Source organism: Electrophorus electricus, chromosome 1 (assembly GCF_041902795.1).
Source record: "Electrophorus electricus isolate QZ-2024a chromosome 1, ASM4190279v1, whole genome shotgun sequence".
Classification (NCBI taxonomy): Eukaryota; Metazoa; Chordata; class Actinopteri; order Gymnotiformes; family Gymnotidae; genus Electrophorus; species Electrophorus electricus.
The window spans coordinates 6,989,356-7,017,162 of NC_137497.1; the positions used below are offsets into that span (position 1 = coordinate 6,989,356).

Genomic DNA, 27,807 nt, shown 5'->3' on the forward strand with positions numbered 1-27,807 from the left:
CATGATGTGTTCTGATGCTCCAAACAATGGTTATAATAAACTGTTAAGAGGTTATTAAACGCAGAGTAAGATGAAGGGGCGCGTCTAGTCTGATTCGTTATCAGCTTGTGGGCGCGGAGAACCGGAACACGAGCCGGCGCTCCTTTTACCGCAAACGATGGGCATCTGTGAGTAACCCGAGGCGCGCGGTTTCACGTGTGCCAAACTTGTAATTAGCACTAGTAATCTTTCCCTAATTAGTAAGGAAAGAAAGTAAAGCATTTATACAAAAACATCTCAGTTTCTTCTTAAAAACAAAACAAAACAAAAAACTAATGTTTTATAGTCAAAATTCGATGTTTTGTTTATTTTTAAGAAGTGCATCCTTAACTCAATGCTATTTTTGCTATTCGTCCTGAATTAGTATTGCTCATGAATCGCAGTCCAAAATTGCTGAAATGCACCAGCTGGTGCTATCCCTGCTGCGCGTGAGCCTGTGGCGGCGCAGAGGTGCGCGTGCCGTTCGTGGGCAGTATTGCATCTGGCATACTAATGCTGCATGCTACAGCAGTGCATATACTGCATACTACTCCTTATGGTGTATTATACAGCACAGTATCCATTATGGCATTTACCAGTACGGCACTACACTGTCACCCACCCAAATGCGCACAGTTTGATGTTGATAAAACCCCAGACGGAAGGGAAGGCACCGAGTACATGTAACTTTAATGGTCGTGCTAGATTTAGTCGTGTCACGAGGCCTATTAATGTAAAAGAAGGTTTGGTTATAACCATCTCGGATCACTACTGTGCGTGTTTTAGTATCTGCTTCTGTTGACATGAAATACGGTAACAAAAATAAAGGTATAAAATGCAGCATTTTCACACATCAAGAGCGGCTTCTTTTGGTAGCACATTGCAAACCTCCTTTACGTGTTAACAGTACAGGATGTGGTCAATAGCTTTAATAGCAAGATGCCCAGATAGTTTTGCAACAGAGGAAAAAAACTAGAGACGTCCTTTTTCACTAAAGTGGAATGCCAATGTCCTGTAATAATGAATCGATAAGCCAATAGGATGTGATGTGTCGGTACTTCTGGTTTTAACAGCTACATTTGATACTTTAGACTTTAAAATGCATCTTATTTGGATTGAGGGCTTAGTTAGTGTTTCCGGAACTATGGTAAACTTGTTTTCTACATCTTTAACTGGAATTTATATATAGGTACAGGTAACCGTGTCACAAATAAGCATGACATCCTCTATGCTGTACCACGAGGCTGTGCACTCTGGGCCACTATGATTCCATTTGCATTTTAATGTATGACATGTGCTGTATTAATAAAGATTTATTATTAGCGTTGTTTGTCACCTAACTATCTGGAGTCAGTTGTTTTGGTCACGTACTCTATACTACACACTACTTTTAGCCACACTAGTAGTGTGCATTTCGAATGCACCTCTGGTTAACCCAGTCCACCTACACACCCGACTCAAGTCCCAGAATCACCCACCGAGCCGGACCAGGTGTGAACGGTAGTCGCCCGGGCTGCGATTGTGACTTGCTGGGTCTTGTAGGCGTGCGGTAACGAAAGAGTAGTGGTAGGGTGCCCTCTTGTGGTCGAGCTATATCAATGCCAATATGACCAAGAATAAAAATACATTTTATATCTGTCTTGGGACATTGAATCAGCGGGGCGGCACCACAGCCTAAAATAACTGCTTTCCATTGAAGTTCACATATATTCACTTAGCGCTACTGATGTTTACAACCTATAGGTCAGAGTTGTCAATTCAATAAGCCTGGAGCCATGACCTTTGAACTGCAGGGTCTGGGTAAGAGGTGTTTTTAAAAAAAAATACGAGACGTGTTTTCTTCCGGGATGGAGATAATCCTTCAGCGTTTTGGAGCACGCATAATGTCCCAAAACTCTGTGTGCAAAGGGTTGCTTTGCAGAATAAGCCTACCCGAGAAAGGGGAACGGGTGTTAACAAGTTCGCTGCTTAACATATTTGATGAAAAACATTACTAAACAGATTAACATCCGTTTGATATTATTTCAGCATTGATTTATTTATTTTTTTGCGGATTTATGACACTCTTGTCGCTTTGGAACGAACGCAGCGTGCGTGTGACGCGCGAGCTCGGAGGCCCCTCCTCGCGCTCCACTTCCTCTCCTCGCGCGCCTAGGACGGTGTCGCTCGTCGCTCGTTGCTCTCAGCCGCGGGACTTCGACACCATGCGAATAAAAGCGTTAAACGCGCCCCACACACGGTTTATCCAGTTTACACGTTAAACGTTAACCTTCACCGCCCCCACCCACACCGACCGGCCGAGGAGCGGCGCAGCCCCGCCAACGGTAAGCGCCGACGTTTCGTGTCTGACAGAGATGAAGGTCTCTCCGATGAAGGGTTTACCTTCACAAAAACCAGCCTCTGAGGAACAAACGGGCGTTTAGACGCGAAAACCAGAGAGGAGCTCCGCAGAGAGCCGAGGGTGTGTATTTTGAGCCGGACAAACTTTTCCTCGCAGTCCGGACTCGCGTTTGGCTGAATTGTAATTCTTGCTGGGTTGGTAGTCTTCCTGACTCGGTAGATGGTTTCACTGTAACAGCATTAGTGACAGCATTGTTGTTTCCATATTTGTCAAACATTCAATTTTTTTGGTGTGTCTACCTCACAAAGTTTGCTATACTTTGGCTGCTTGTTCAAGATAAAACGTTTTGGGCTCCTCATGCCAATGTTCTGCTCCGTTGTGCATCTTGGTAAGTCGTTCCCGTTTTTACGACGAATACAATATAACTAACTTCCCATTTGCCTTCTCATCGAAGGATATATATATAATATTTATGTATATATAAGTATATTTCATATAATTTGTGGTACTGGATAGTGCCGCAAACATGCCCTTAACACCCCAGACTCTGCAGGTTGGGCAGATGGACTACGACAGACCAACGAACAGAGCTGGTTTTGGTAGTTGAAATCGTGATTTACGCTTTTGGAGCACCCCAAAAGCAGATAACGGTTGTGTTCGTAAAAGGGACAAATCAGTACAAATAGACTGAAGCTTGATGCAGTTGCGATTACGCATCCGAAAAGGAGAACGAACTTTGTCGAATGGTGGTGCGCATGCGCCGTAATCCTAGGTGGAGTAGCGATAGGTAGGGGAACGTGTGCACGTTGAATTTTAGACCTCGTTAAAGAAGCTTGGTGCAGAAGTAACGCTAATTTTACTAACAGTGTGCTTGATGTGTTTCTGTCAGGAGAGTCGTGAGGCGTTGCTAGCCACCCCCCCCCCCCCCAAAAAAACAAAAACGTCGTGTCATTTGCAGTGACATTTATGCACCTTCCCCCCCCCCCCCCCCCCCAAGTCGTCTTCACTGTGCCTGGAGGTAGAAGGTTTTACGCCACGCAGATGTGTTAACTTTTTTTTTTTTTTTTTTTTTTTTTTGTATTTTATCAGTAAAAGTGACTGACTACTAAAAGTAGATTCCTTTCCTTAAAGTTAAGCTATACACTTAAGGATAAGTAAACCTACAGATTTAAAAATGTTCAGCAAAGGACCAATCTACATTTAACCCAGGAAGTGTAACTAAGAGCACTACTACCCTGGTGCTGTTTGGATTATTCCAAAGGTTTTCAGAGTGGGTGTTGGACTGCACCAGCTCCTGATAGCAGCCTGATATCCAACCCAGAAGTCAGAGTCCAGATTGGTGCATCTCCGGTCTTTCCCACAGCATTATTAAAGCCTGAGAAGTCCCTTTCCCCAGAGGCAGATCTGCTTCTCCTCGTCACCTCAGCCAACAAAGAGACTCGTTGATTTTGCGAAGAGAAGCCGTGGAGGACCCCCTCCTCCGGACTGAGTCGCCTGGCACTCATTCACCCCCGGCCACTGTCCGAGCTCCGGGTGGAGTGACGGCCACTCAGGCTGGACTCTCGGGACGACACGGGTAGTTTCTGAACCACAGGCGTGTGTGTGTGGTGTCGTGCCTTAATATGTTCTGATGGCACGGGAGTTTGTTTATTAGCACTGCGCCACTGAGCTGATATTTTAGTGGAGCTTTATTTCACCTAATGACTGCTGTTCTGTAAAGAAGTCTCTATCTTTTTTTTTTTTTTTTTGGTAAACAAATCGAGGCCGTTCTGCCTACTGTGTGATGGATTCAAACGCTCGCTGTCAACGACATTAGTCTTAGGAGTTGGTGTTTTGTGAACAGAATTTTAGGACATTAGAGTGGGTTCTTTTTGGCTTGAGTGGCTGGCCTCTCTCTCTCTTTGAGGATTAGTGTGTGCGCATTTTACTGAATTGGTGCCAAGTATTTGTGTAAATACCTTGAAAATGCGAAAAACTCAAAAGAGCCCTCCACCACAAAGCACACACACACAGCAGAGCTACAGACTGATATCCCGCCCGCGTGCGAAACCGCACTCCTGAAACTGCTGATGCACTTTGTGACGTCTTCTGGAGTTTGGTGTATGGCGATATCCTATCAAATTACACCTTCGCCTTCAGGATGAGAATTGAATTCTAAATACTCTCCCCCCCCCTCCCCTCTCCTGCAGAGTGGCACCAGGTCGTACCATGCAGGGGAATAATGGCCACCTCCCTGTTTTTGTTGCTCCGGCCAACGGCTCTGCAGGCTACACTGCGGGCAAGGTTGTGCCCGGTCGATTGCCTGTTCCTACCAAGGCTCCGCCCCCGCCACCATTGAAGCGCCTGTCCCCGCCCCCTGCGCGCCCCCCGCCCCTTCACCCGTCTGAAGACAAGGCCAGACGGGAGCACGCGCAGAACCTGCAGAGGAAGAACACTTACATTTGCACCGGTGTCTTCCTTGGGGCGTTCTTCCTCACCCTTATCTTCATTCTCTGCCTTACGTCCGGAGACGTCCTAGATGGTGAGTGAGTGAGTGCGTGCGTGCGTGTGTCTATGCACATAACTGCATGCATGCATGTTCCTGTGAGTTCATTACTTCCACAAATGCTCAATAATCTTAAACCATAAAATGTTTTTTTAATAGATAAATACTACATAGCAGTGTCACGAGTGATGCGGATTCTAATATGTTGTCTTAACATGCCGAGCCCCAGCAGATAACGGGGTTCTCGTAGGCCATGGTTTTTCTGGAATTCTATGGAAATTTAAGTATGTTCCAAACATTTAGTCAGGGAATTTGATAATGTTTTGGACAAAGTCCAAATATCTCGTTTAATCCGGTGAGTTCATTACTTCCGCAAATGCTCAATAATCTTTCTGCTAATTCCTCCCAATCCCACGCAGTGTTGAAGCTGTCCGCAGAAACTCCTAACCCCTCTCTTCCAGCAGTCTTCCTAGGCAGTGGAACAGGCCCCTGCTCCCTGTAACGGCAGTCCTGGTTCTGTTGCAGAGAACTGCCCGGATCATGACCCGACTCTGATAGACTGGAACCCGGGGACAGGCCCCAGGACACCTGCGGTGGTGCGCAGAGGGGACAGGTTCCGCCTGGTCGCCTCGGCCAGCCTCCAATCTCTCACCATCCAGTCCGGAGGTGAGGTCTGAGTGTCCGGACAGGAAGCTGAGTTAAGGAATTAGGGGAGACAGCTACCAATGTGGCACCATACCACAGATTGGAAATGGATCTTGGACCATGATGCCCAACAGATGAGCAATTCCATTAGCTAAAAAACATTAGAAACCGTAAAAAAAAAATGTATTAGATGAATACTACATAGCAGTGTCACGAGTGATGTGAGTTCTAATATGTTGTCTAACATGCCGAGCCCCAGCAGATAACGGGGTTCTCGTGGGCCATGGTTTTTCTGGAATTCTATGGAAATTTAAGTATGTTCCAAACATTTAATCAGGGAATTTGATAATGTTTTGGACAGAGTCCAAATGTCTGGGAATTGTTTGTAGCATCTTTAAATTTTAATTTCCATGTATCACAGTGTTTTCAAGCATTTCCCGTATTGTGTGAGTGGTTGCTATGGTTACTTGCTTTTTACACACCCATTCAACAAAAGTGACCTGTTTTTCCATTTATTATTGATCATGGAATTTCAGCTTTTCAGTCAAAAAAAGTCTGGGGAATTTGACATTTGTCATAGAATGGGCCTTCACCCGTTCCCGTGCTTCCTCAGGGCTGGTGGTCTTTGCCGACGACAAGGACGGCTCGAAGAACATCACCCTGCGGACGCGGCACATTCTCATCGAGGACGGCGGCGCCCTCCACATCGGCGGCCCCGAGTGCCGCTACCGCTCCCGGGCCATCGTGGGGCTGGTGGGACGCTCGGACGACGCGGGCGCCACCGATGTGCCCGGCTTCGGCCGCAAGTTCGTGGGGGTGCGCCCGGGCGGCACCCTGGAGCTCCACGGCGCCCGCCGCCTGTCCTGGACGCTGCTGACACGCACGCTGCCAGCGTCCGGCCTGTCGGCGGGTTCCTACGCCTTCCAGAAGAACTTCAGCCGCGGCATCAACCTGCGCGTGGTGGACCAGGACACGGGTGCCCGGTTGCACGTCGAGCGCTTCGACACGCACGAGCACCAGAACGACAGCCGCCGCCTCAGCCAGCTGCTGCGCTCTCTCCCACCCGGCCGCATCGTTGCGCTCGCCGTGGGTGACTCTGCCGTCAAGAGCCTCCTGGACGAGACCAAGAAGACCATCCAGGACGTCCTGGGCAGCACCTATGTTAATGAGCTCCAGTTCAGGTCAGGAACTGGAACTTCACCGCGTCTCACATAAAGGTTCACACAGAAAGCGTTCATGCATGCACGTTAAAATTGAGCTGACGGGAAGCTAATAACCTCAGATATTGGCTCAGGTGGAGCAGGAGACCATCTTTAGAAACTTCAGGGCTTAGCGAGAATGTTCCGGTCTGTGCCGTTAGGAAAGTCAGACTGGGAGGAGGGCTTGTCGAGAACTATTCTGGTTTTGATGCGGAAGATCTTTGAGATGTTGGTTTAGCTGTTAACCTCCCGGGGAGACGCTGTGTCCACGCAGCACACACCGCAAGCCGACACTCGGTGAACACGGTGCCAGGACTGCCAACGTGGAACCAATCGAGACGTGATCCATAGCTGCCTCCGGGCTCGTCTGACTGGTTAGCAGGGTTTAGTAGCTGCTCTGCATCACACCGAATTCCGAACTCCGTCTTCACACTTCCCCTTTCGCCCTGTGCTCGCATGTTCCAAGGAAAACACTCCCGATTGAACCCCCCCCCCCCCCACCACCACGTGTTTCCAAGATCCATATTCCTGTAGGAAACATTCACTGGAAGGTTAGCCAGTATTTCTAGCATTTGTGCTTGGGAGGGGAAAAAGCTGTTTCCTATATCTGAGTCTTCAGCAAGGCAGAAAGGGCGCTGTCTGCAGAACAGACAATTAAGAAATTCACCAGAAACTCGCGTTACGAACGGAGCACATATATAGATATATATGTATTTATTATCTCACACACACTCTGTTTTTCTTTCTCTTCCTCTCACCCAAACACACACACTTTCACACCCTCTACGCACCCCTGTTTTCTTTTTCCTCAGTTTGGGCAGAGCACTCTCAACCATTTCACTGCGAGTTATACTGTGTATGTGACAAATAAACCAAACTTGAAACTTGAAACCTTTTGGCACAAACACTTGCCAGCTCAGCCTGCGCGCGCGCACACACACACCCCATTATGTGTCCAACAGCCCCCGGCAACAAACGCAAGAATACACACAGCCCCTCCCCCACCCCCAGTGACAATGCCGTGGGGGGACGGCACTTGGCTGGCCCTTTAACAGCTCGCAAACAGCATGTGGCCTTTTCTCCCCGGGTCCGCTAGCAGAGGGTGCACTCTGACCTCTCAGGTTTGAACATGACCCAGTGTGGCGTCAGCAGCGCAGATGTCCCCGCTGACCCAGCACCCTACCCATCAAATACCCCCCCCCCCCCCATTATCACACAGTACCTCTACCCCTTGAGCCCTCTTTCATGGGCCTGCTTTGTGAGAGAGCCTCTGTGGGTGTGGTCTGAGCTGTTCCCACGTACCCTTATCCCACTAGAATATCTGGTTCTTTTTTTTTTTTTTGGAGGCGACTGATGTGACGTGATGTGGTGATATCTGGGAGAAGTGCAAGTCTCCCCTTTTCCTGAGCTGTGGAGAAGAGACAGCCCGGGCTGCCGCGGTCTCAGATCAGGAACGCGGCGCTGCGATTGATGGAGAGAAGGCCGTTAACGTTTCATGGCCGAGAGGGAGAGCCTGAGTGTTGCTTTACTGGCCGCAGGTTTGGGGCTTTCCAAAACAGTGTTTTCGCTAGACAGAAAAGGGGATGACAAGATTCCACTGTGTTGCGAGTGTTACTTCTGATGGCTTGTGAAAAGTTCATTGGCTGCTGCTTAACTTGCAAGGCCATTAGTACGCTTTTAGTTTTTGTACTGAATTAATTTTTTTGCTGTGTGATTTATGCAGCCTTCCAGCTGGAGAGTTTTCTGTTTAGCCGCCTCAGATCCAGCATTTAAAAAGGGTTCCAGACCAGCGGAGTCCGTCTCGCGAGCGCACGTTGAGCTCAGGAGCTGTTCCCAAGAACCCGTCAGGAGGGCCCCGAGTGTGTCCCTGCAACAGTAGCGCTAATACCAGAAGCTCCCCAAAGGGGCGAAGGCAGTTTGACTAGCCCGTAAAACACTTGAGGGACTTTTTTCCTTTTCTCTTTCTTTGTGTCTTTCCTTCTCTTTGTTTCTGTGTTTGTTTTGTCGTTGTGATGCAACAGGAAAGCATGGAGTGATCCTTGGGCTTGGTCACTGGGGGGGGAGAGAGAGAGAGAGAGAGAGAGAGAGAGAGAGAGAGAGAGAGAGAATGGTGAGATCAAGGAAAGGGGAAACAGAGAAGGAGAGAGGGAGACAATGGCTTGTTATTAGCCAGCACTGAAGGATATTGGAACCAAGGCCCAACATGTGTTGGCCATATGGAACCTAAAAAATCCCGCAGATCCTTTCGGAGTGACATTTTAAAAGCTCCGCTTTTCCTCTGTCTCCCCTGCAGGCCAGCAGACAAGTGGCAAACGAGCAGTTTTTACCTCCTAAACTCCACGGTGTTACGCAACGTGCTTGGCAGCTTGTCCGTGGGGTTTGTGCGATTCTTTTTAACGGATCCCTGCCCTCAGGACTCCTTATTACCACGCAGTGAGGCCGCTGGTGTCCACATCGAGCACAGCTTTGTGCGTATGCAAGACTGCTACAGGCAGGGTAGGAACGTGGAGGGCGGATGGACGACACAGGCGTACAGTACGAGAGGCACGATCAGAGCAATGTACGAGAGACGTAAGAACAGCGTAAGGGCGAACAGAAGGTAAACGTGAAATGATGAGAACAGCAAAGCATTTTTGAGCACCTCCACTTTTTCTATTCACTTCGTCATCCGCCTCGAATTTCGATCTCCGAGTTCCGGGAAGGCCCGCAGGCCAGCCTCCACTTCCCAACCGCAGCTAATCTTCGTCACGTGGTGCTGTTTTGATCCCAGGGGTGTTTATTCAGATAGGAGCGCATGCAGCAGCAGCAGCAGCAGCAGGTAACACATTAGCACACGGAGATTCGCGTCAGACCGACGCAAAGTGTTCTTCGGAGTTTTATGATGGGAACAGGATGTTTAAGCCGAGTCTCGTGGTGCACCATCCCCAAGGTTTAAAGCGGGCTGCAGACGTCCAGAAAAACAACCCGCAAATGGGAACCGTGCTGCAACCTGAATACGTGTCTCCTGTTTCTCCGTAGGCAGGCGTGGGCGCTGGTGTCCGTGGTCGGCGGCGGCAACGGCTCGTGCACGGAAGCCGTGCGCGAGCACGAGAACCACGACACGCGCGGCAGGGCCCTGGCGCACCGCAACTTTGTCACCGCCGACGGCGTGCGGTTCGCCGTGACTGCCTACAGCGAGTGGAGGAATGGTGCGTGTCTCCCCCGGCAACCAGCCACACCCTCCCACGGGGGCTGCCGCCATGTCCCGGGTGTTCCGCCCAGCCTGCTCTCGGTCGCGGGCTGTCAGGTTTGGCCTCGTCCCACAACCCGCTTCCTCGCTAAACCAAGTGGTGTTGATGCAGACGGGGTTTAGCTGTGGTTCCGGGGGTGTGCATGTCTCCCGGGAGCCTCGGCGAGCTGCAATTACCCACAATCCACTTCCCTGCACTTTTTCTTCACTTTCTTTTGTTTCTGTACTTTTGAAATAAATTAATTCCTTTTTTTTCCCCCTGCCATTTAAACCCACAACCGAATCGTTTAGTAAACTCTTTAAAAAGACAGCTGTGTGCCGATGTCATTCGCTCTGGGGAGTGCGACGGCGATGACCTAGCAGGTAAGGGCAGGCCTAAGGACTTCAGGGCACTGTGACCGTGCGGGCCCTCACCGTTGGCCTTGGCTCCGCGCCTTTTGAAACGCTTCAACTTACACCGCCAGTCGCTTGGCATCTCTCAGCCTGAAGACACGTGTTTGGAAGGCCAGCGCCATGGAACACGATCGCTCTCTAGTCTGGGAATGTTGGCCATGGAGCCAGGTTGGTCACGCTAAAGCCTAAGGATTCGGTCACTGCTGGAAATTCCTTATGCCACACGGTCCCACAGTGCCATGCCTTAGTCTGCCTTGATCCAAGTCCTTCAAAGCAAGGCTGGCCCTTTTCCGTTTACGATCACGGAAAGCCTGATTAGTGTCCGATATGCATATGGTATGACACAGCTGCGTAGGTGATGATTAGTATGGGAAATGGCATAAAAAGCTTCTTTCTGCTTTAAGTTCATTGGAGCTCTAGATTGTGCCCTAGTGGTCTGCCTGCATGCTCTAAGAGAATTCCGATCTCTTAACACAGGAATTAGACGGGTGGAATTCTCCGGTGGCTGCTTGGGGGCGTTGGTCAGCATTCCACACGGCTTCTCGCACTCGATTCCGAGTTGACACACAGTCCCGAAACGCACCACGTTGCACTCGGTATCTGTGGTCCGCCCAGCTGAGCTTCCGGAACCGGCATGCGTGAAGTGATGAGGTCACGCGAAGGACTAGGTTTACCGGAGCACCGTGACTCTCAGTCCTTCCACAAAAGTCGTGACGTCACATGGGAACCATGCTCAGATTGGATGAGACAGCAGAAAGCCAACTGCTGACTGGGCTGGCTCGCCACAGAGACTAGCAAACGTGTCTAAACGCAGACAGCTGACATCATCTTGCACTTTTATCAACATCCCTATTTTGAATTAAAGCTTACGTAGACACATTAACTTTACATGTATGGTACTGTATATGAACGGTCAATGGTCCCTACAGCAAATCATCGGAGAAACACTCCGACATAGTCTTAGTTTGAATTAATATTTAAATCTTTTCAGGATTTTGTTTTTTTCTTTTTGAACAGGAAGATTACGGAAGTGAATTTCTGTTTTTCTGGATGCTCCCACAACAGTCCACGCAGTCATGAGGGAATTGACACAGCTTAGAGGAGTGGTTTATTTTTTTATTTTTGTTCTTGTTTTCTGACCAACGATTTATTAGGACCGTTAAATCAAATGATGGAGTTTTTTGTTGTTGTCGTTGTTTGGGGGGGGGGTGGGTTTGTCCAATTACCCCCCCTTGCATGTCCCCCGCAGGTTACGCCAGCTCGGGCTTCACGGTGGACGTGGAGGACCAGGTGGTCCTGGACTTGCAGGATGATGTCAGCAGCTGGCGTCCAGGGGAGCGCGTGGTGGTGGCCAGCACTGACTACTCCATGCACCAGGCTGAGGAGTTCACACTTCTGCCCTGCCCCCACTGCACTAAGAGGCAGGTCCGCATACAAGGTGAGGGTGTGTGTGTGCGCGCGCGCACTAATGAATATGAAACGCTGAACCTAACTGTTCCAGGAATCGGGCCCAAACAAAATGTGTGTTTTTTTTGGTAAGGCTGTGTGAGGGGAGTGTGTTGGAGCGCGGTATTGGTTTTCCTGTGGTTTGTAAAGTTAATAAACATGCTCACCTTCTCAGGAGAGAAGTTTCTCGGCCGAGGTCGTATTGTAACCCAACCCCGCTGTGTTTACAGCCGAGTCCCCCTCATTTGGCAGAGGCGTTCCAGCCCCTAGGGACGTTTTTATGGAAAAATAACAAAATAAAGTTTAGTTTACAGCTACCGGTAAACAAGATGGCCGAGTTTCGGATGGCAGGGGAGACCGCGTCTTCCTCTGAGGCCAGAAAAGGGCAGCGTACGTTTCCTGCTTTCAGCTTATTAGCGTCTTTAGAACAAGCAATTGGATCTTGGCTGAATGCCGCTGGTCCGGACGTCCAGATCTCCAGATGAATTTGAGCGGCTTTTGTTGGTGTGTGTGGAATTGGCACGAAGGTCCCCCACTCAGTTCACACACGTGCACGCATTGACATACACACAGGAAGCCCGTGTTGGAGAAAAGAGCCGTCTGTCTGCGTGTGTGACTTTCATGCTCCTCTCATGTTTCCTGTGGTTTGCTGCTGATGAAAGTTATTCTCCACCTGCTGCCCTTTGCAGCGGTTTCCTCAGTGACTCGGCGATTTACTCCCACAAAAGAGAATGCCTCCCTGCCTCCCCAAAGCGGGTCCGCTAACAGTTGCCCAATTTGACCCAATGTAATCGTCCCAGAGCACTTTACAGCTCGGTGTTTTCCCGCCACCGGACCACCCGTTATTTCACGCCAGCCAATCGTCGCAGCGGACGGAACTCGGAGTGTTTTAGGCCTGCGGGTCACGCGCTTGGGAGGGATATGGGCCCGCGTGCAGGATTGTGACTGCGTGTATTTGGCTGTGCGCCAGGGAAGCCCCAGTTCACCCACGTGGGGGAGATCGTGGATGGCGTGGACATGAGGGCGGAGGTGGCCCTCCTCACCAGGAACATCCTTGTCCACGGAGAGATGGAGAGTACCTGCTATGGCCAGAACAAGTGCCAGTTCTTCAGCCACGACACCTTCGGAGGACACATCAAGGTGCGTGTGCGCGCGTGCCAACCTCAACCAGCCCTGCCTGGATCCATAGCTATGGCTGGTGTCAGGGGCTCTTTTAGTCTCGAATCGGAGCGATGCTCACTAGTGATCTACGCCAAGCCTCTTCCTTCTCTGATGTGCTTTTTAGTCTGGCCTTTTTTTCCTGTCCTTTCCTTCTTTCTTTTTGTGTCTTCTGTCTGTCTGTTTTTGTGGTTTCAACTAGCTCTGCTTGCTGGTACCAACACCTGGTAACCAGGGTGGTGAAAGGTAGATGACGCGTTGCCGAATAATGACTCGGCCTCCAACGTGAATCGGACAGGCAGGTGCTGTGATTATTTCAGCCTTGTTGGTATTTCAGCGTTGCTGGTACGGTTTGTCTGAGGCGTAACGTAAAATTAGGGGCCTTCCAAGAAGCCGAGTGTCTTACGACGGACAGTTCTCAGGTTCCCACCCACCAATGAGCTACTGCTGTCAGTGGCGTACTGTGCAAACAAAGATTTACAAATCCCTCATTAGGCTCTATTCTCACAGACGGCGAGCTGATCTGCCCGGCAATTAAAGCTCTTACCAGCGTGCTAACAACCCCAAAAGATTAAGAGATTGCGGTGCTGTAATTATTGACTGGGTTTATTTAACCAAAGCTGAACTAATAAAACAGCACTTTGGGAAGAAATGATAGTCTACCATACCCAAGAAGGATACCAAGACTGTAGCTCACGCCTCGACTTTTATGCCTGTTTGAGCAGTTTAAAACAGAACATGGCTACAGGACCAAAGGTAACAAGTGAGGAGTGGGTGGAGTTCATAATCAAAAGAAACCACTAAAGTAAAGGGTCAGTAGGGTCTTGACCCCCAGACAGAACAAATGAGAACCACATGAGTTCACAGTCCACCACAGGGCAGAGATATGTAAACTTTGTTAGCTGAGCCCCGGTGTCCCCATCTGAACATATGATGGTTGTATAGGTCAAAGTGCAGCGGTCTGTATGACATGATCGCACTGCAGAATGTGACCACCTAAATGAAAAATATAACGCCAGTTTAAATTCCCTGATTCACAGGCATTGCTTTACAGATGCTCTCTGTAATGAGCGTGGCACGCAGGTCAAAAGGTCAAAACGACACCTGTTAAGATAAGGATGAAGGAATTTTAGTGTGTTTCTCAGATTGAAGAATTAAAGAGGTAACAGTTCAATCAGTCCCCCCCCCCACCGGGCTGACCATTTTTACCTCTGCACCCTTTTTTCATCTCTCTCCAGATCCTGGGCAACTTCTCCTCGGTGCACCTGTCCCAGGTGGAGCTGAGACACATGGGACAGCAGGCGGTGCTGGGCAGCTACCCCGTCCACTTCCACCGCTGCGGGGACGTGGACCGGCATGGCGGCTACGCACAGCCCGCCTACGTGGACTCGCTCGCCATCCACCATTCGTTCTCCCGCTGTGTGGTGGTCCATGCCACCAACGGTCTCCTGGTGCGCAGGGGCGGGGCCGGGGGCAGGGAAGGGGGAGGGGCTAGGACGTAACTTCACAGGTAGCATAGGTCAGTTGTGAGCCTTTCTACTGTGTGGGGGGGTGTGCACAATTCAGGGTGAATACTTATGAAAGCTGCATTATTTCTGTTATTTCTCATTTTTTCAGAATATTTACTTTAATTTCAATATCACTTTACTTTTAAGGGTCAGTGTTAATATGACACACATCAACATATAAAATCATCATTTGTAATCCTGACAAATCAGGATATGAACACTTGAGGTCATTTACACTTACGGCATTTAGCTGACGTTTTTATCCAAAGTGACTTACAATTCTGACTGAGTACAGCTTGAGGAATTGAGGGTTAAGGGCTCAGGGGCCCAACAGTGGCAACTTGGGAGTGGTGGGGCTTGAACCTTCTGATTACAAGTCAAGTATCTTAACCACTGAGTTACCACTGCCCTGTAATGCATTTGAAGTATTAGTGAGAGCATAGTAATGTCTGTAAACTCACTTAACAATTAGAATAATTTAGATTTGTTTTATTTATTTATTTTTAACCATGTCTGCAGTGAATTCTAACGAATGCTGCTCCTCTGTGTCCGCTGCGCAGGTCAGGGACACCGTGGGCTATGACACCCTGGGCCACTGCTTCTTCCTGGAGGACGGAATTGAGCAGAGGAACGTATTTTTCCATAACCTTGGCCTGGTGACCCGGCCCGGCACCATTCTGCCTACCGACCGCAATGACACCATGTGCACCGAGATACGAGACCGCGTGTACAAGGGCCATGTTCCCTCACCCGCGACTGAGTGCAAGTGTGTGACACACACAGACACGGAGAGAGGCACCTGAAAGAGCTCTCTCTCTCTCACACACACACACACACACACCAAACAAACAAAGGCACTCCGCTTAATACTGGTCATTAATGCTAAGCTAAAACCCCATGTCCATATGTAGCAAGTGTCCGAGTAACTGATCCAAGTTCTGGTCCAGCCCAGCCGGTGGGACTGCGCCCAATAGAGTGTCTGCTGAATAGGCACACATTGATCCCAGGCCAGGCCAGCTTTTTCTGATCCTGAGGAAATGAGCAGATGAATTTGGAAGCTGTTTTTACAATGGTTTTAGGGAATCAGCTGGGTTGAAAAGAGCCTGCTGAGGTCCATGTGAGCACCACAGCCGAGGACGGTGCTCGTGAGGGAGAGCTGTAGAAATATCTAGAAGTCCTACTAGATTGACTGTTTACAGGTCATCGTGGTTAGGTGGGCACTCAGTTTTTATTACAATCGTCCAAGGTGTGTTTTATGTATTTTCAAGATGGAAACCAAAAGCGTGTTTACACCCATATGTGCATGAAAGAATGTAACGTACGTGTGTGTGTGTGTGTGTGTGTGTCTGCTCTAGGGCCGTGTCCACGTTCTGGATTGCCAACCCAAACAACCACCTGATCAGCAACGCAGCAGCCGGTTCACAGGTAAACCTCACCTGCCCTGTGCTGAAGAGAAGTGCATTCTGTATTCCTGTTGAATGTCTATAATGAGTGGACGCAATTACTACACGCACAGCTCAGCTCTAGAAACACATTTTAAAACGCAGTCTGATGCTGCATCTTGGTACTTGTAAGATATGCAGTAGTACACTCCGAAACACACATGACTGCTAGAGGGTCTGGGAAATGGATTTGGAACTTGGAGAATGTATTACACTGGAGTGTGATCACAACGTACCGTTTCCAGGGGGGTTAAAACCCTGCGACATTTACGTAATCTTAACTAAATAACCCTTTATTAAGTCAGATGATCTTTCTGCTTATTTTGTGCCTTGTTGTTTGCGCTGTTTGGCATGTTAAATACAACAGAAGGTTTTGCCAACGTGGACATACCAGCAGCTCATCCTGCAGTTATTACAGTTCAGCTGTAGGGACATGAATGCTTTAAGAACCCTTTAATACGATGTGGCACTCGTCAAACTGCTAAAATTAAAGCGACACCGTCACACAAAGGGAAATTTAGATTTTAATACAGTCTCGGCTAAGAGTGAGAGGTGTTGAAATCACTAAAACGGAGCTAAAATTGAACAAAAATGAAGCAAATAAGACTCCTGGTGAAGCAAGCATGATTAACGTGGAAAATATTGACACAACCTCTCGGGATGAGGGAATGAATGGGGACTGTTACTCAGAGGTAATTCCATAGACTAGAAAATAATTACAGGTAATCAACTGCATCATCTTTGCATATGGATGGAGTTAAGAGTTTAGGGTTAGAGGAAATGGTCTTCTTGCTTGCTTCAAAGCCAGCCCTTTTCGCTCCTAGCGTGGCCGCGTCGATTTTGTAGGCAAGCTCCCGAGAAGAGGTGGTGTTTGAAGTCGGATGCCGTTCTGTAACTCGTTAACTACCTACTCTGAAGATCCTAGACAAACTGTCATTGACCAAGCGCTAAAAACATCCGTCTCCGTTGGCCTTGGAGCTGTTTACTGGGCACGCAGTGGGAGCAAATTGAGTGAGGACAACAGGCCTGACAACAATTGAATAAACAAAAGACTTTGATCTAAGAAAAGGAAAGGAAACCAGTGACTTCTGATGTCCATACCGATAGGCTTTTGACTTTGGCTTTCTCTTAACTTTTCACTCTGTTTCCTTCTCCTGAGAAATTAAACACTTTTTTTTTCCCCCCCTCCAATGAACTCCACCTTTTCGTAACTGCTATCCTGCTCTTGGGTATAATAGGAAAGTCTCAAGGGTGGACCATGTGCTTTTGGGTTCATGCACATTTATTTCTTTACCCATATACACTACTAAAATCAGCTAATCTAATTTTTACAAGGTTACCAGGAAATTCAGTTAGAAGTGGTTAACTATTTTCTCAGTAAATGTGGAAAAAAAATTAAAAAACGGGAACAAGAGAAGCCAAATAAGTTTTCAAGCGTAACAAAAGACCCGAATAATGTAATTCGGAGGTTCCATTAAGCTAACTAGGCATTACTTGTTTACAGTTTAAAGTCATAGTGAATACAAAGCTGAAACTACTGTCTATACTTTGTTGATAATTATACCCAAAGAGAGAAGCATAACATTACACAAGCTGGATTGCGTACTCGCGGCCCAACCTTCTTGCAGCATATCGGATATCAGCATGTTTTACCAACTGGGAAACGCACAGGATTATAGCTACTGCGGATCACCCTGTTGGTCAGTGTGCCTTCAGGTTAAGAGGTTTGTCTGATCACCCCCACTAGGGAATAATATGTCAACAGTGGGTGCTGGAGACCCCTGACCTAAAGCTGTGACGTGTGGGACGCTCTGAGAAAGTAACAGCGTTGTTTTTTGTTTGGTTTTTGTTGAGAGTCGCACGCTGGAGGCTCCCTAATTTAGTGGACCGGCCATGGTCCCACTCGAGAGAGGGGTTCTCACTTAACGTCAGTCGATTTCCTCTCATGACATCCCTGCTATGGAAGAACCCCTCCCACCATTGCCTTGGCCTCGGATAACTCGCATCCTACCCTCAGCTTTCTGTCGTCAACAGCTGAAGTTGCTGAACACAGTCAGCTCATTGTCATCAGGCTGTAAGTGTAGATAAAGAGAACCAAGCACTACTGTATTTGGCTCTCTCCTGTGTTTTCCTGTTGACCTTTCACCTGCTGAGCTTGACTCAGGAAGCCGGTGGCTTCGGTCTCATAGCATTCGATCGATGGTTTCACTACACGGGGGGGAAAACATCTGATTTTACTGGTGGGGGGAGGGGGCATAAGGCAAAGGAGAGGGACATAGGAGAGCACGAGCACGCTTGGATTTCTGGCATTATTCCATGGCTGAGGGGCTATTCTGCGCCTAATCCACTGAACATTCGTCTCTAATAAAAACGTAATTGATCATGACCAAATGTGCAGTGTTTAGTTTGAGTTTGTTCTTTTCAGATATTAAGATTCTTGAATGATAACGACAGATCGAGACATCTGTTTCCTTTCCCTCTAGGATGCGGGCATTTGGTACGTTTTCCACAGTTCTTCCACGGGAGATTCTCATGGGCTGGTACCAGAGACGAGAGCAGAACTCACTCCGCTGGGCATTTTCTACAACAACCGCATCCACTCCAACTTCAAGGTACCGCAAGAACCTGTCGTCAAGCCCGACGTTAAAACCCGACCGCACTAACCACATAAACTGAACCTCATAAACCACTTATAATGAAGAGAAGGCTCCAGGTTGCTATGTAGCTGGATCAGACATTCTGTGACTGGAGTAACTCAATATTGTTTGACGTTTCTTGAAAGTTAATGCTTTCCATGCCCAGCAGAATCTGAGGAAACTTCGGCCTCCAGTGCTAAAATAAATAGCACTCAGCAAAACTGGCAGTTGAAATATTAGATTTCAGTCCGTTGTATATCTCATTTCCGTATACTAATGATACATGTAGACTGTTGATCGAATGAATGAATAATTGTCCTTTGTGACGGTGTGTGTTTTGCAGTGAGGGAGAAGGGTGGGGGTACATCGTGCAATATGCTGTCATTCGTGGACAAGCATGTGGAACCAATTGATGTTTTTCATTTGTTGTGATGCATAAACAAATCATCGTTTCTTGGAAGGAATCCACTGCTTACAGAAGAACGCGCGTGCACACCCACACAGACGTGCGGGTGTTCAATATTCCATCGTCCTCTGCTCCATCTCTCCACACACACACACACACACACACACAAAAGGAGTGATGTCATGAGGCAAGCCTATTTACGGCCCAGTGCCTCTCCCTCTATCCCCACGTAACGTCACGTGTTCCGAGAAGGCGTAAAAGCGCATTTTCTGCGCGGCGATTTGTCACCCTTCAGAATTCGGCCATTTAGATCCGCCTCCGCTCTTGCCTTCGCAGAAACGCTGACTGCTTAAAGGTTCCTCCTTTGAGATGTCCCTGGCTGCCGCGTCCTGATTGGCCGCCTGATGCAGCTGCTTCTTTCTGCGCGCGTCACCGTGTTTTGCCCGTCCCACGTGCACAGAGCCTCCGCATCCATCCCCTCACTGTTCTTTTGTTGTTTTTATTTCTTTTCTTTTTTTCTTAGGCGGGTCTGTTCATCGACAAGGGTGTGAAGACGAGCAATGCCAGTGCCGCGGATCCTCGCGAGTACCTTTGCCTGGACAACAGCGCCAGGTGAGGCCACGCAGCCAAAAGATAAGGTTTGAGCTGGTGGAGCTGGGCTTAGCTTTGTTTTCATGTCATTTTCATGCAGTATTTATCTAGGAAAGCCAACAGAATCAGCCCTGCGCCTCGGAGACTCCGATCTGTCAAAATGTGTCATTGTCAGTCGCTGTGTTTGGTATAAACAATACCCACTAATCTACACGCAATGCAGAAATTATGGGACACATAGATAACGCAAGCCATGAACCGCTGGAAATACATATACACACACACACACACACACACACACACACACACACACACACTTGGAGACAATAAACTAGTTTTGGTTAGTCTGTAGTTAACTGAGCAGGACAACTCGGTGGGGGCCTGTCTGTGTCAGTGTGTGTGTGTTCATGCACCCTAGAGAGGTTGATTCTGTTTACTGTGAAAACACATTAGTGAAGATTAGTGCGTTTCCTCTGTTCACTCACCGTGGAATGTGCGTATGAATGGGAGTGGCTCTACGTGTGAGCGTGTGTGTATTGACTTACTGTGGTTAGTTACAGATATGTGTCATCCCAGACTTGACTTACTTAGAGCTTCTGATGGTCTAACGTGTGTGTGTGTGTGTGTGTGTGTGTGTTTCTACATTCTGTAAATCCTAACTGCTATGGAGAAGGTTGGTCGTTCTCACCATCTCCTCTCATGTTTCTCAGCAACTGTCCCATTCCCATCTCGCCCCCTTCTCAGGTTCCGGCCCCACGAGAATTCGGACCCTGCCAAGCCGCGCGTGGCTGCCCTCGTCGACGCGCTCATCTCCTTTAAGAACAACGACCTTGGCGCTTGGATCCGTGGCGGCGACGTCATCATCCAGAACTCTGCGTGTGTGACGCTCCCGTCGTAGGGGAGACGTGCATGATTAGAGCACGTTTGTTTCATGAAAACATGACGGTCATTTTGGGTGAATCAAATATGACTGTGCTCTGTGTTTCTTCTCGCTGCAGCTTTGCTGACAACGGTGTCGGCCTGTCATTTGCAAGGTAATGTTTTGGGGTGTTTGTGCATGCATATACATATGAACGCATATGTCTGTCTGTCTGTACATATGAATGTGTGTGCATATGAATGCATGCGAGTGCGTGTATTTGTGGTTACATGCATATGAATGCATGTGCAAATGTGTGTTTGTGGGGGTATACGTGTGTATGATCAAGCGTGCACACACATTCACGTGAGTTTGTGTGCAGGCGCATGAATATCAGCTTGCTGGTGCTTTTTTCATTTGCCTTTTACGTTGTTCCTGAGTCGGTGGTCCATTAATAGAACAAACGCTGCTGCCAACCGCCTCCGTCGAATTGTTAAATATTTGGGAGCCTCTGAACTAAAGAGCGTGTCTCAGTTAATGATGCAGCTTCAGCAGCAGTTTACGCTCTCTCTCTCTCTCTCTCTCTCTCTCTCTCTCTCTCTCTCTCTCTTCCCCCCCTCCCTCCCTCCCTCCCTCCCTCCCTCCCTCCCTCTCTCTTCCCTCCTCTCTCTCTCTCTCTCCTCTCTCTCTCTCTCTCTCTCTCCTCTCTCTCCTCTCTCTCTCTCTCTCTCTCTCTCTCTCTCTCTCCCTCCCTCCTCCTCTCTCTCTCTCTCTCTCTCTCTCTCTCTCTCTCTCTCTCTCTCTCTCTCTCTCCCTCCCTCTAGTGACGGCAGCTACCCTAAAGACGTCGGCTCCAGTCAGGAGGTGGCTGACTCGCTGTTCGTGGGCGAGAGCAAGAACCGAGGCACTAACGGCGGCCTGAACAAATACTGGGGCCTCGGTGGCGTGGACGGCAAGCTGCGGACGCTTCCCCGAAACAAGTGAGGGAGAACGACAACACGGGCCCCATGCGTCCCTTGCCCTGTGTAAGACGCCCGGGCTGAACCGCCACCAGGTCTGGGCAGTGACATTAAAGGCCCTTTAGACGCCGGTACTCTGACGTCACCGGTGGGCTTTGGTTTGAAAACCCGAACCTGCCCACCGCGTGTGAAGTGAACGCGGAGTGCGCTGTCCGAGTGAACAGACCTCTCCGCTCGTGGAGCGTTCCCGCTGAGCCTGGCCTCGGTGCGGATTCCTCCGCAGTCAGTTCTTTGGTTTGAGCAGTTTTTGAGCACTTTTTATTTATTTATTTATGTATTTTAGGGTTTGAAGTTAAATGTGACGTTACTGTTTTGCCGGTGCTTTGTCTCTCTTGCAACTTATCAGAAAAGTGTCGCGTATCGTATGATCCAACGTCGCGATATCGTTGTCGGTATCGCCCACCCCTATGTGCGTGGTACCAGTTTACTTGGTTACACAGCCGCCTCACTGCATGAGCCGCGTGTCCCCGCAGGACGTTCCCCATCCGGGGCTTCCAGATCTACGATGGGCCCGTACGGCTGCTCCGGAGCACTTTCCGGGCGTACGCCCCAACTCCCGAGCGCTTCACTAGCGCCGTGGGCTTCAACCTGAAGAACACCTGGCAGCTCACACCCAGGAACAACCTGTCCTCCCTGTCCTTCCTGTCCAGCGTGAGTCCCTTTTTAATACACACACACACACACACAATCAAACGTACACCTGGCAGATCACGCCCAAGAACAACCTGTCCTCATTGTCCTTCCTGTCCAGCGTGAGTCCCTTTGTCAGTGTGTGTATACGCTCGCGTTTATATAACAGAGAGAAGCGTGTGTGCTCACACTTGGGACACACACCCACCCACACACACAGTCACAAAAACAGCATACATGTGTGACAGAACTGACATGGTTTCCATGTGGTGTTAAGCCCAATACCGGTTTTATCCAGATATTTGTCTTATTTTACACACTTCCTTCTTCTTTAATGGAATCACCATATAGCTACAGCACAGATGTACAGTAGAGGCTACAACCTCCCTGATGGCATGTGAACACGAGTTGTGTTCCTTGTCTCCTAGCGCTTCATCTATGGTCAGTTTGTGAGCACAGGGTCAGTGGGGGCCGAGCGTTCTCGACACGCTCGTGGTGTGGGCTCATGTAGAAAACCCAGAGACCGTGCCAGCATTCAGACGCACGCACGCGTGCGCTATCAATAGAACTGTCTTTGGCTTAGGGTGGTTCTTCCTCGTCGTCGTTAACAGGACTAGGCTCTGCTGAAAAGCCTCACAGCCTTTCCCCGGTGCTCCGGTCAGCCGCCGGGTGGCTGGCGGAGAATGCTCCCGGCCGTACCCTTTTAGCAGCACATTATGGAACCTCCCGCTGACTCCCAGGGAGGGAGCCACTCTACCACAGGGCCTCCATATGGGCTCCAAATGGCCTGGTCTAGAGAGCGCTGCTGAATTTGAGGCTTTCGGCACTCCCTCCTCCTTTCATCTCTATCTGTCCCTGAGTGTCTGTGTCCTCTCTCTCTCTCTCTCTCTCTCTCTCTCTCGGGTGTAATGCTCTCTACTATTTGTTACGAGTGTCAATGACACTGTTGGTCAGGAAGAGGGCGTGGTCCTCCCACACTCTTCTCCCTCTGATGGCTGGCGTCCATCCGTCACGCCAACGCTGAGCAAGGAGAGGGGCAGGCGCCTGCAGCCTGGGGCCCACGAAGGCCCCATGCAGAGCTCGTGATGAGTCTGGTTATGTGACATCCATGGCTACAAAAAACAGCTCCACAGAGGCCGTGACGTGCCGACGCTTCTGAGCTTTAAGCCTGGAACACACATTCCTTCCAGAACTCTAACCGGTCTTGAACCGGAGCGTTCCGATTCGCTACTAAGCGTTAACCCTATTTCAACACACCTATGTGTAATTCATTAGCTAATTGCATTACCAAGCTGTTTCACGAGGCAGCAGCTCAGTCTCCTATGCTGTGATGGGAAGTTGCCAACTTTGCAGAATTAATTTTGGCAACCTGAAGAACAAAGGAGGCGATTAATGGCTTTAAATTGCTGATAAACAAAGATGTGCGTTTTTGGTTTTTTTTGTGGCTGACATTGCGCGGCTTGAAGTTGCCGGAAGTCTCCGTTCGGTCCCCGTGTGGTACGTGTGCTGCGTGTTTATTTCCCACGTCATCGTCAGTCTCCACGTGCGATTTCCACCACCCCCAGGTGACCCTGCGGGCGTTCTTCGGCCGCCCAGGCCAGTGGTTCGAGGACAACGACCTTGACGGCGACAAGAACTCCATCTTTCACGACGTGGATGGCTCGGTGAGCGGCTACCCCGGCACGTACGTGGCGCGCGCCGACAACTTCCTGGTGCGCCACCCCGCGTGCGTGGACGTGCCGCAGTGGAACGGCTGCGTGTGCAGCGGCCGCTACGCGCAGGTGAGGTCTCCGCGGGCCGCCGCTCCTTCATTCAGCTCCTGGGGCACGACCTTAACGCCCCTCCCTTCCTTGCAGGTGTACATAAAGACGCAGGGCACGCCTAACCTCGGCCTGTCCGTCACCAGGGACGAGTACCCCGAGCGGCCCATGCTGTTGCGGGGCATCAACAGCCATGGCGCGCTCTCGCAGCAATACCAGCCCGTGCTGATGCTGACCAAGAGCTACACGCTGCATTGGAGCAGCCAGGCGCCCCGGGAGGTCGCGATCTCGCTGGTCAACTTTGATCTGTAAGCCGCCCCACACAGCACAATCAACGAGGTTTCGCCTCGTGCGTCACCGAGGCCTCCGTTTGGAGCTCCGTTCCATGGAAATTGATGTAATAAAAGTAGTTAAAAGTGTGTGTGTGTGTGTGTGTGTGTGTGTGTGTGTGTGTGTGTGTGTGTGTGTGTGTGTGTGTGTGTGTGTGTGTGTGTGTGTGTTTTCTGCTGCTCCAGAGGAGACTGGGCTTTCCTTGGACTGTGTTACCCCTCAGATACGGTATTCCAGGTGGTGTCGGATATCTACGACAGGCAGAACAATGTGTTTGATGGCATGGAGGACTATGGCTCAGTCTCCTCCCTGGCCGAACTACAAAAACGACCCCTGGACAGGAAGTATTTTTTTGACAGCTCCACCGGGTAAGAGACAATCAGAGCGTCAGTGAGTGTGTGTGTGTGTGTGTGTCTGTGAGCGTGTGTACATTTATCGTATATAGGATTAATATGCAAATAGATTTAAATAAATGTCCCCGCCCCCAGGCTGCTGTGGCTGTACGTGCGGGCTCAGCATGGCCGTAGCGGCTACAGCTACTGCTCTGTGCGAGGCTGCGAGCGTGTGAAGATCACGGCCACCACCAGCACCAAGCAGACCTGCAACTGCACCGCCCGTGCCTACCCCAAGTACCGCAAGCAGCCCAGCGCCACCACGCCCATGCCCCCGCCCACCACTACGCCCTGCACCCGCTGCGGAGCCTCCAAGGTGAAGCCCTGCCCCCACCTCATGCTCCCGCCGGGGCTGGCGTGCGTGTGTGTGTGTGTGTGTGTGTGTGTGTGTGTGTGTGTGACAAGTCTTCTGGGCTTGCTGAAATAATATTGTCAGATGTCCCAGCTGCTGTTTTTCGTCTGCGCAGCTGGTCTTCTCCAGTGACCCGTCCAGCAGCTACCTCCAGACCCAGATCAAAGCGCTCAGTCTCGTGGAGGAGCAGAACAACGACACACGAGCCTTTATCACTGTGAGGAACTCTGCTTGACACTCCCCAGCCCAAAGCTGCTTCCATCATACCGCAACCTTTGACCTAGGTCGGATGTCGCGTCTGCCGGTAATCCCTCGCTCTTGCCCTCACGCAGGTGAACGCCAAGCAGTTTAACCTCACCCAGGTCGGCTTCCTCGTGGTCGCCGCGGATGCCTGCACTGGCAAGGTCACCAAGCAATCCTTCTTCCCAAAGCTGGACTCCAAGATGAAACAGCATTTCACCAGTGGGATCCCAGCCAGGTAAGACAACCCGAAAAGGTGGCGCGGATGAGCGGTAACCGCGGAAACCAGCTACCACGGTGGCTCGCGCACACACAGCGGTCTTGGGGGGGGGGGGTCCCGGAATGCATCTGAGGTGCAGAACTCTCAGCCTCCCGAGCAATCCTGAGCTCCTCATCCAGACAAGGGGTGTTTTTTGGTGGAGGAGTCAGGTGAGGTTGCAGCTGTCGCACATCCTGGCAGCACAGATCGTGAAAGGCTGAAGCATGGGCATAAAACGCAGATGCTCCCATCTCCACGCCCACCTCCCGTTCAAAGTTCTCGAACCACCACTTAAGATGCAACTTTTAATTACGGTGTGTAAGATGGTGTCATACAGGTTCATCATCTTGAAGTAAAGGGCCTACATCAGTGCAGCTGTGAAGAAGGAGTCTGGACTCCAGGACTAAAAGTCAAACTGAGAGGTCGTGTCCTCTGAACCACCTTTCTGCAGGTCGATCGTCATGCTTGCCACAAGGGGTCAGCCGGATGGATTCGCCAAGGTCGCGCCGCATCTGGTCCCCCTGGGAGCGGCCAAAGTGGCAGACCTGCAGGGCAGAGGTGAGTACCACGCGCCCGACAACAGACCCTGCCCTCTCTTAGTCCTGTGATGCAGCTTGGACCTTTAATATCTCTCTCTCTCTCTCTCTCTCTCTTTCTCTCTCTGTAGGGAGTTTCGCCTTCTTTGGCTTCCAGGGGGTGGCCACGCGCCCGCCATGGGTGTCTCTCCTGGTCGGACAGGGGGAGGAGCCTGTGGGCATGATTGAGAGGTACATCCCACTGGCGCTGGAGGAGTACTCTTGTCCTCTGGGGGCAGAGCCAGCGAAACGGAAAGATCTGGAACTGCTGAGAAAAGCGCGGAGTTAAAAAAAAAAAAAAAAAAAAAAGTTTCCCAAATGTGAACAAAAAATATGATGGACTGAATGTGAAATAATGAAATTTATTTATTTATGGCAAAAAAAACCAAAAAAAAGCTTGGGGGGTATTTTATAGATAAATGCGAGTATGAAAATGTGTGTGGGTGAAAGTGTGTGTGAGGGAGAATGTCTGTTCTTTTTTTTTTTTGGTCCATGGAACCCTCTGTTGCACTTCACATTAGGACTGATCCAAACAGAATTATAAACCCACGTTCTGGAAAAAAAAACGCACACAACCTGCGTTAGGGACTGATTCACTATTTTCATTTTCTGCCTTCAATCCATCTCTTATTAAAAGCCTTTCTTATCATGAGAACAGAGCGTGGAAGAACCTCTCGTTGCCCAGCGACACCCCCCCCCCCCAGTCCACGGGTGCTTTGAAATAACGGGGGAAGCAGTGATTTTAAATAACCTATGGGTTGAAACAAATCCCAAAACTTTCCTTTTAAAGAAGGATCCTTAATCCCAAAGGCAGAACCATTCGCCTACAATGGCCTAGAAACCCAGGAGTGCCGCTAGAACATCACCGTGCCTGCGTCAGGAGTTAGCTTGTGGACGGGCCTCAGAGTTCATTTTGTTCAGCTTCAGTTAGAAAGCTGGTCCATCTTAAGATGTGGTGTGTGTGTTTTTTTTTTTTTTTTTTTTTTTAAATGCTTCGTGGAATGTTTTGGAAGCCATTGCAGGGCTTAATACCTCTTACAACTTGGTTTATTAGTGAGAAAATCTTAGATAACCATGTCAGCTTTTTAAATAAATATTTTTTTAAATATACATATTTATTGTTCCTTATCAGTATGCCATGTCATGGGCATAGATTTGGCAATACTGTTATCCACAAAATAATTGCTGCTTACACACATCTACACACAACACGCAGCACGGTTTCGTGGCATTTTGAGTTGAGTTCACAGTACTGGGCCTCCAGCACACAGTGGGTCGGTGGTGATAAGGGCACTGTTTTTTTCACGGCACAGTCCAGGACGTGACTTCTGTCTTTTCCTATGGCTCTGAATAGCATGCCACTTGAAACAACCCCCCCTAGCCCCCTTTCCTAGAGGACCTCTGGTCAGGAGTCCGTGGACCCAGCGCCGGTCACGGGGGCTGCCAAAGATTAAAAAACGAACCGGTGCAGCATAACATCTCAGCCAAGACTGTCGGTGACTACTGTTGGTTTGCCATCTATGTGCTTAAGAACAGCGCGCCGTTGAAACGGTTATTCTAATGTTCATTATGGGTTAAGTGAAAAACCCAAATGTCTGTGTTTTCTGTTTAAGGGCTTACAGGGACGAGATAGTGACTCTTTGTTAACCACTGTATTGTAAAAAGAAAAAAAAGGGTTGTGTGGGTTGTATGGCGGAGTTGATAGCTGAAGAAAGCATATTGCAAGATGTGAATAGGGCTTGTTAATACTATACAAGTGCCTTTTTGCTTTTAATTTTTTAAATTGTTTTCAATTACCAGTTCTTTAATGTTTACTGTAAAAGCTTTTTTGCTTAAAATTTATATTCTGTTAAAATTGCAAAGTTGATAAAACATTTATACTTTGTCATAAGAA

The 27,807-nt window shown here is 49.4% G+C and overlaps 1 protein-coding gene across 4 annotated transcripts; it reads left to right on the forward strand.

The window, feature by feature from the left end:
• The first annotated feature begins 1,485 nt into the window (after positions 1-1,485).
• cemip2 (cell migration inducing hyaluronidase 2) lies at positions 1,486-27,807 on the forward strand. 4 transcript variants are annotated; one of them, XM_035526584.2, is made up of 24 exons: positions 1,486-2,342; positions 4,549-4,880; positions 5,370-5,510; positions 6,103-6,670; positions 9,707-9,876; positions 11,560-11,748; positions 12,727-12,896; positions 14,153-14,365; positions 14,983-15,188; positions 15,778-15,847; positions 18,348-18,476; positions 19,430-19,518; positions 20,242-20,373; positions 20,496-20,531; positions 21,181-21,336; positions 21,849-22,026; positions 23,571-23,786; positions 23,862-24,073; positions 24,281-24,463; positions 24,584-24,803; positions 24,955-25,056; positions 25,172-25,317; positions 25,790-25,896; positions 26,006-27,807. In XM_035526584.2, the coding sequence occupies exons 2-24, from the start codon at positions 4,568-4,570 to the stop codon at positions 26,200-26,202; spliced, it is 4,143 nt and encodes a 1,380-aa protein (XP_035382477.2). In that variant the 5' UTR covers positions 1,486-2,342; positions 4,549-4,567; the 3' UTR covers positions 26,203-27,807. The 4 variants fall into 4 exon arrangements, with proteins under 4 accessions (XP_035382477.2, XP_035382478.2, XP_081566688.1 ...); XM_035526585.2 differs by having other exon boundaries at positions 2,342-2,479; XM_081710562.1 differs by lacking the exons at positions 1,486-2,342; positions 4,549-4,880; positions 5,370-5,510; ... (2 more) ...; positions 11,560-11,748; positions 12,727-12,896 and adding an exon at positions 13,131-13,216.

Coding starts and splice junctions, on each gene's coding strand:
- cemip2 (XM_035526584.2), top strand. CDS start 4,568: ATGCAGGGGAATAATGGCCACCTCCCTGTTTTTGTTGCTCCGGCCAAC. Junction 15,848..18,347: donor ACGCAGCAGCCGGTTCACAG/GTAAACCTCACC, acceptor CTTTCCCTCTAG/GATGCGGGCATTTGGTACGT. Junction 21,337..21,848: donor CGGACGCTTCCCCGAAACAA/GTGAGGGAGAAC, acceptor GTGTCCCCGCAG/GACGTTCCCCATCCGGGGCT.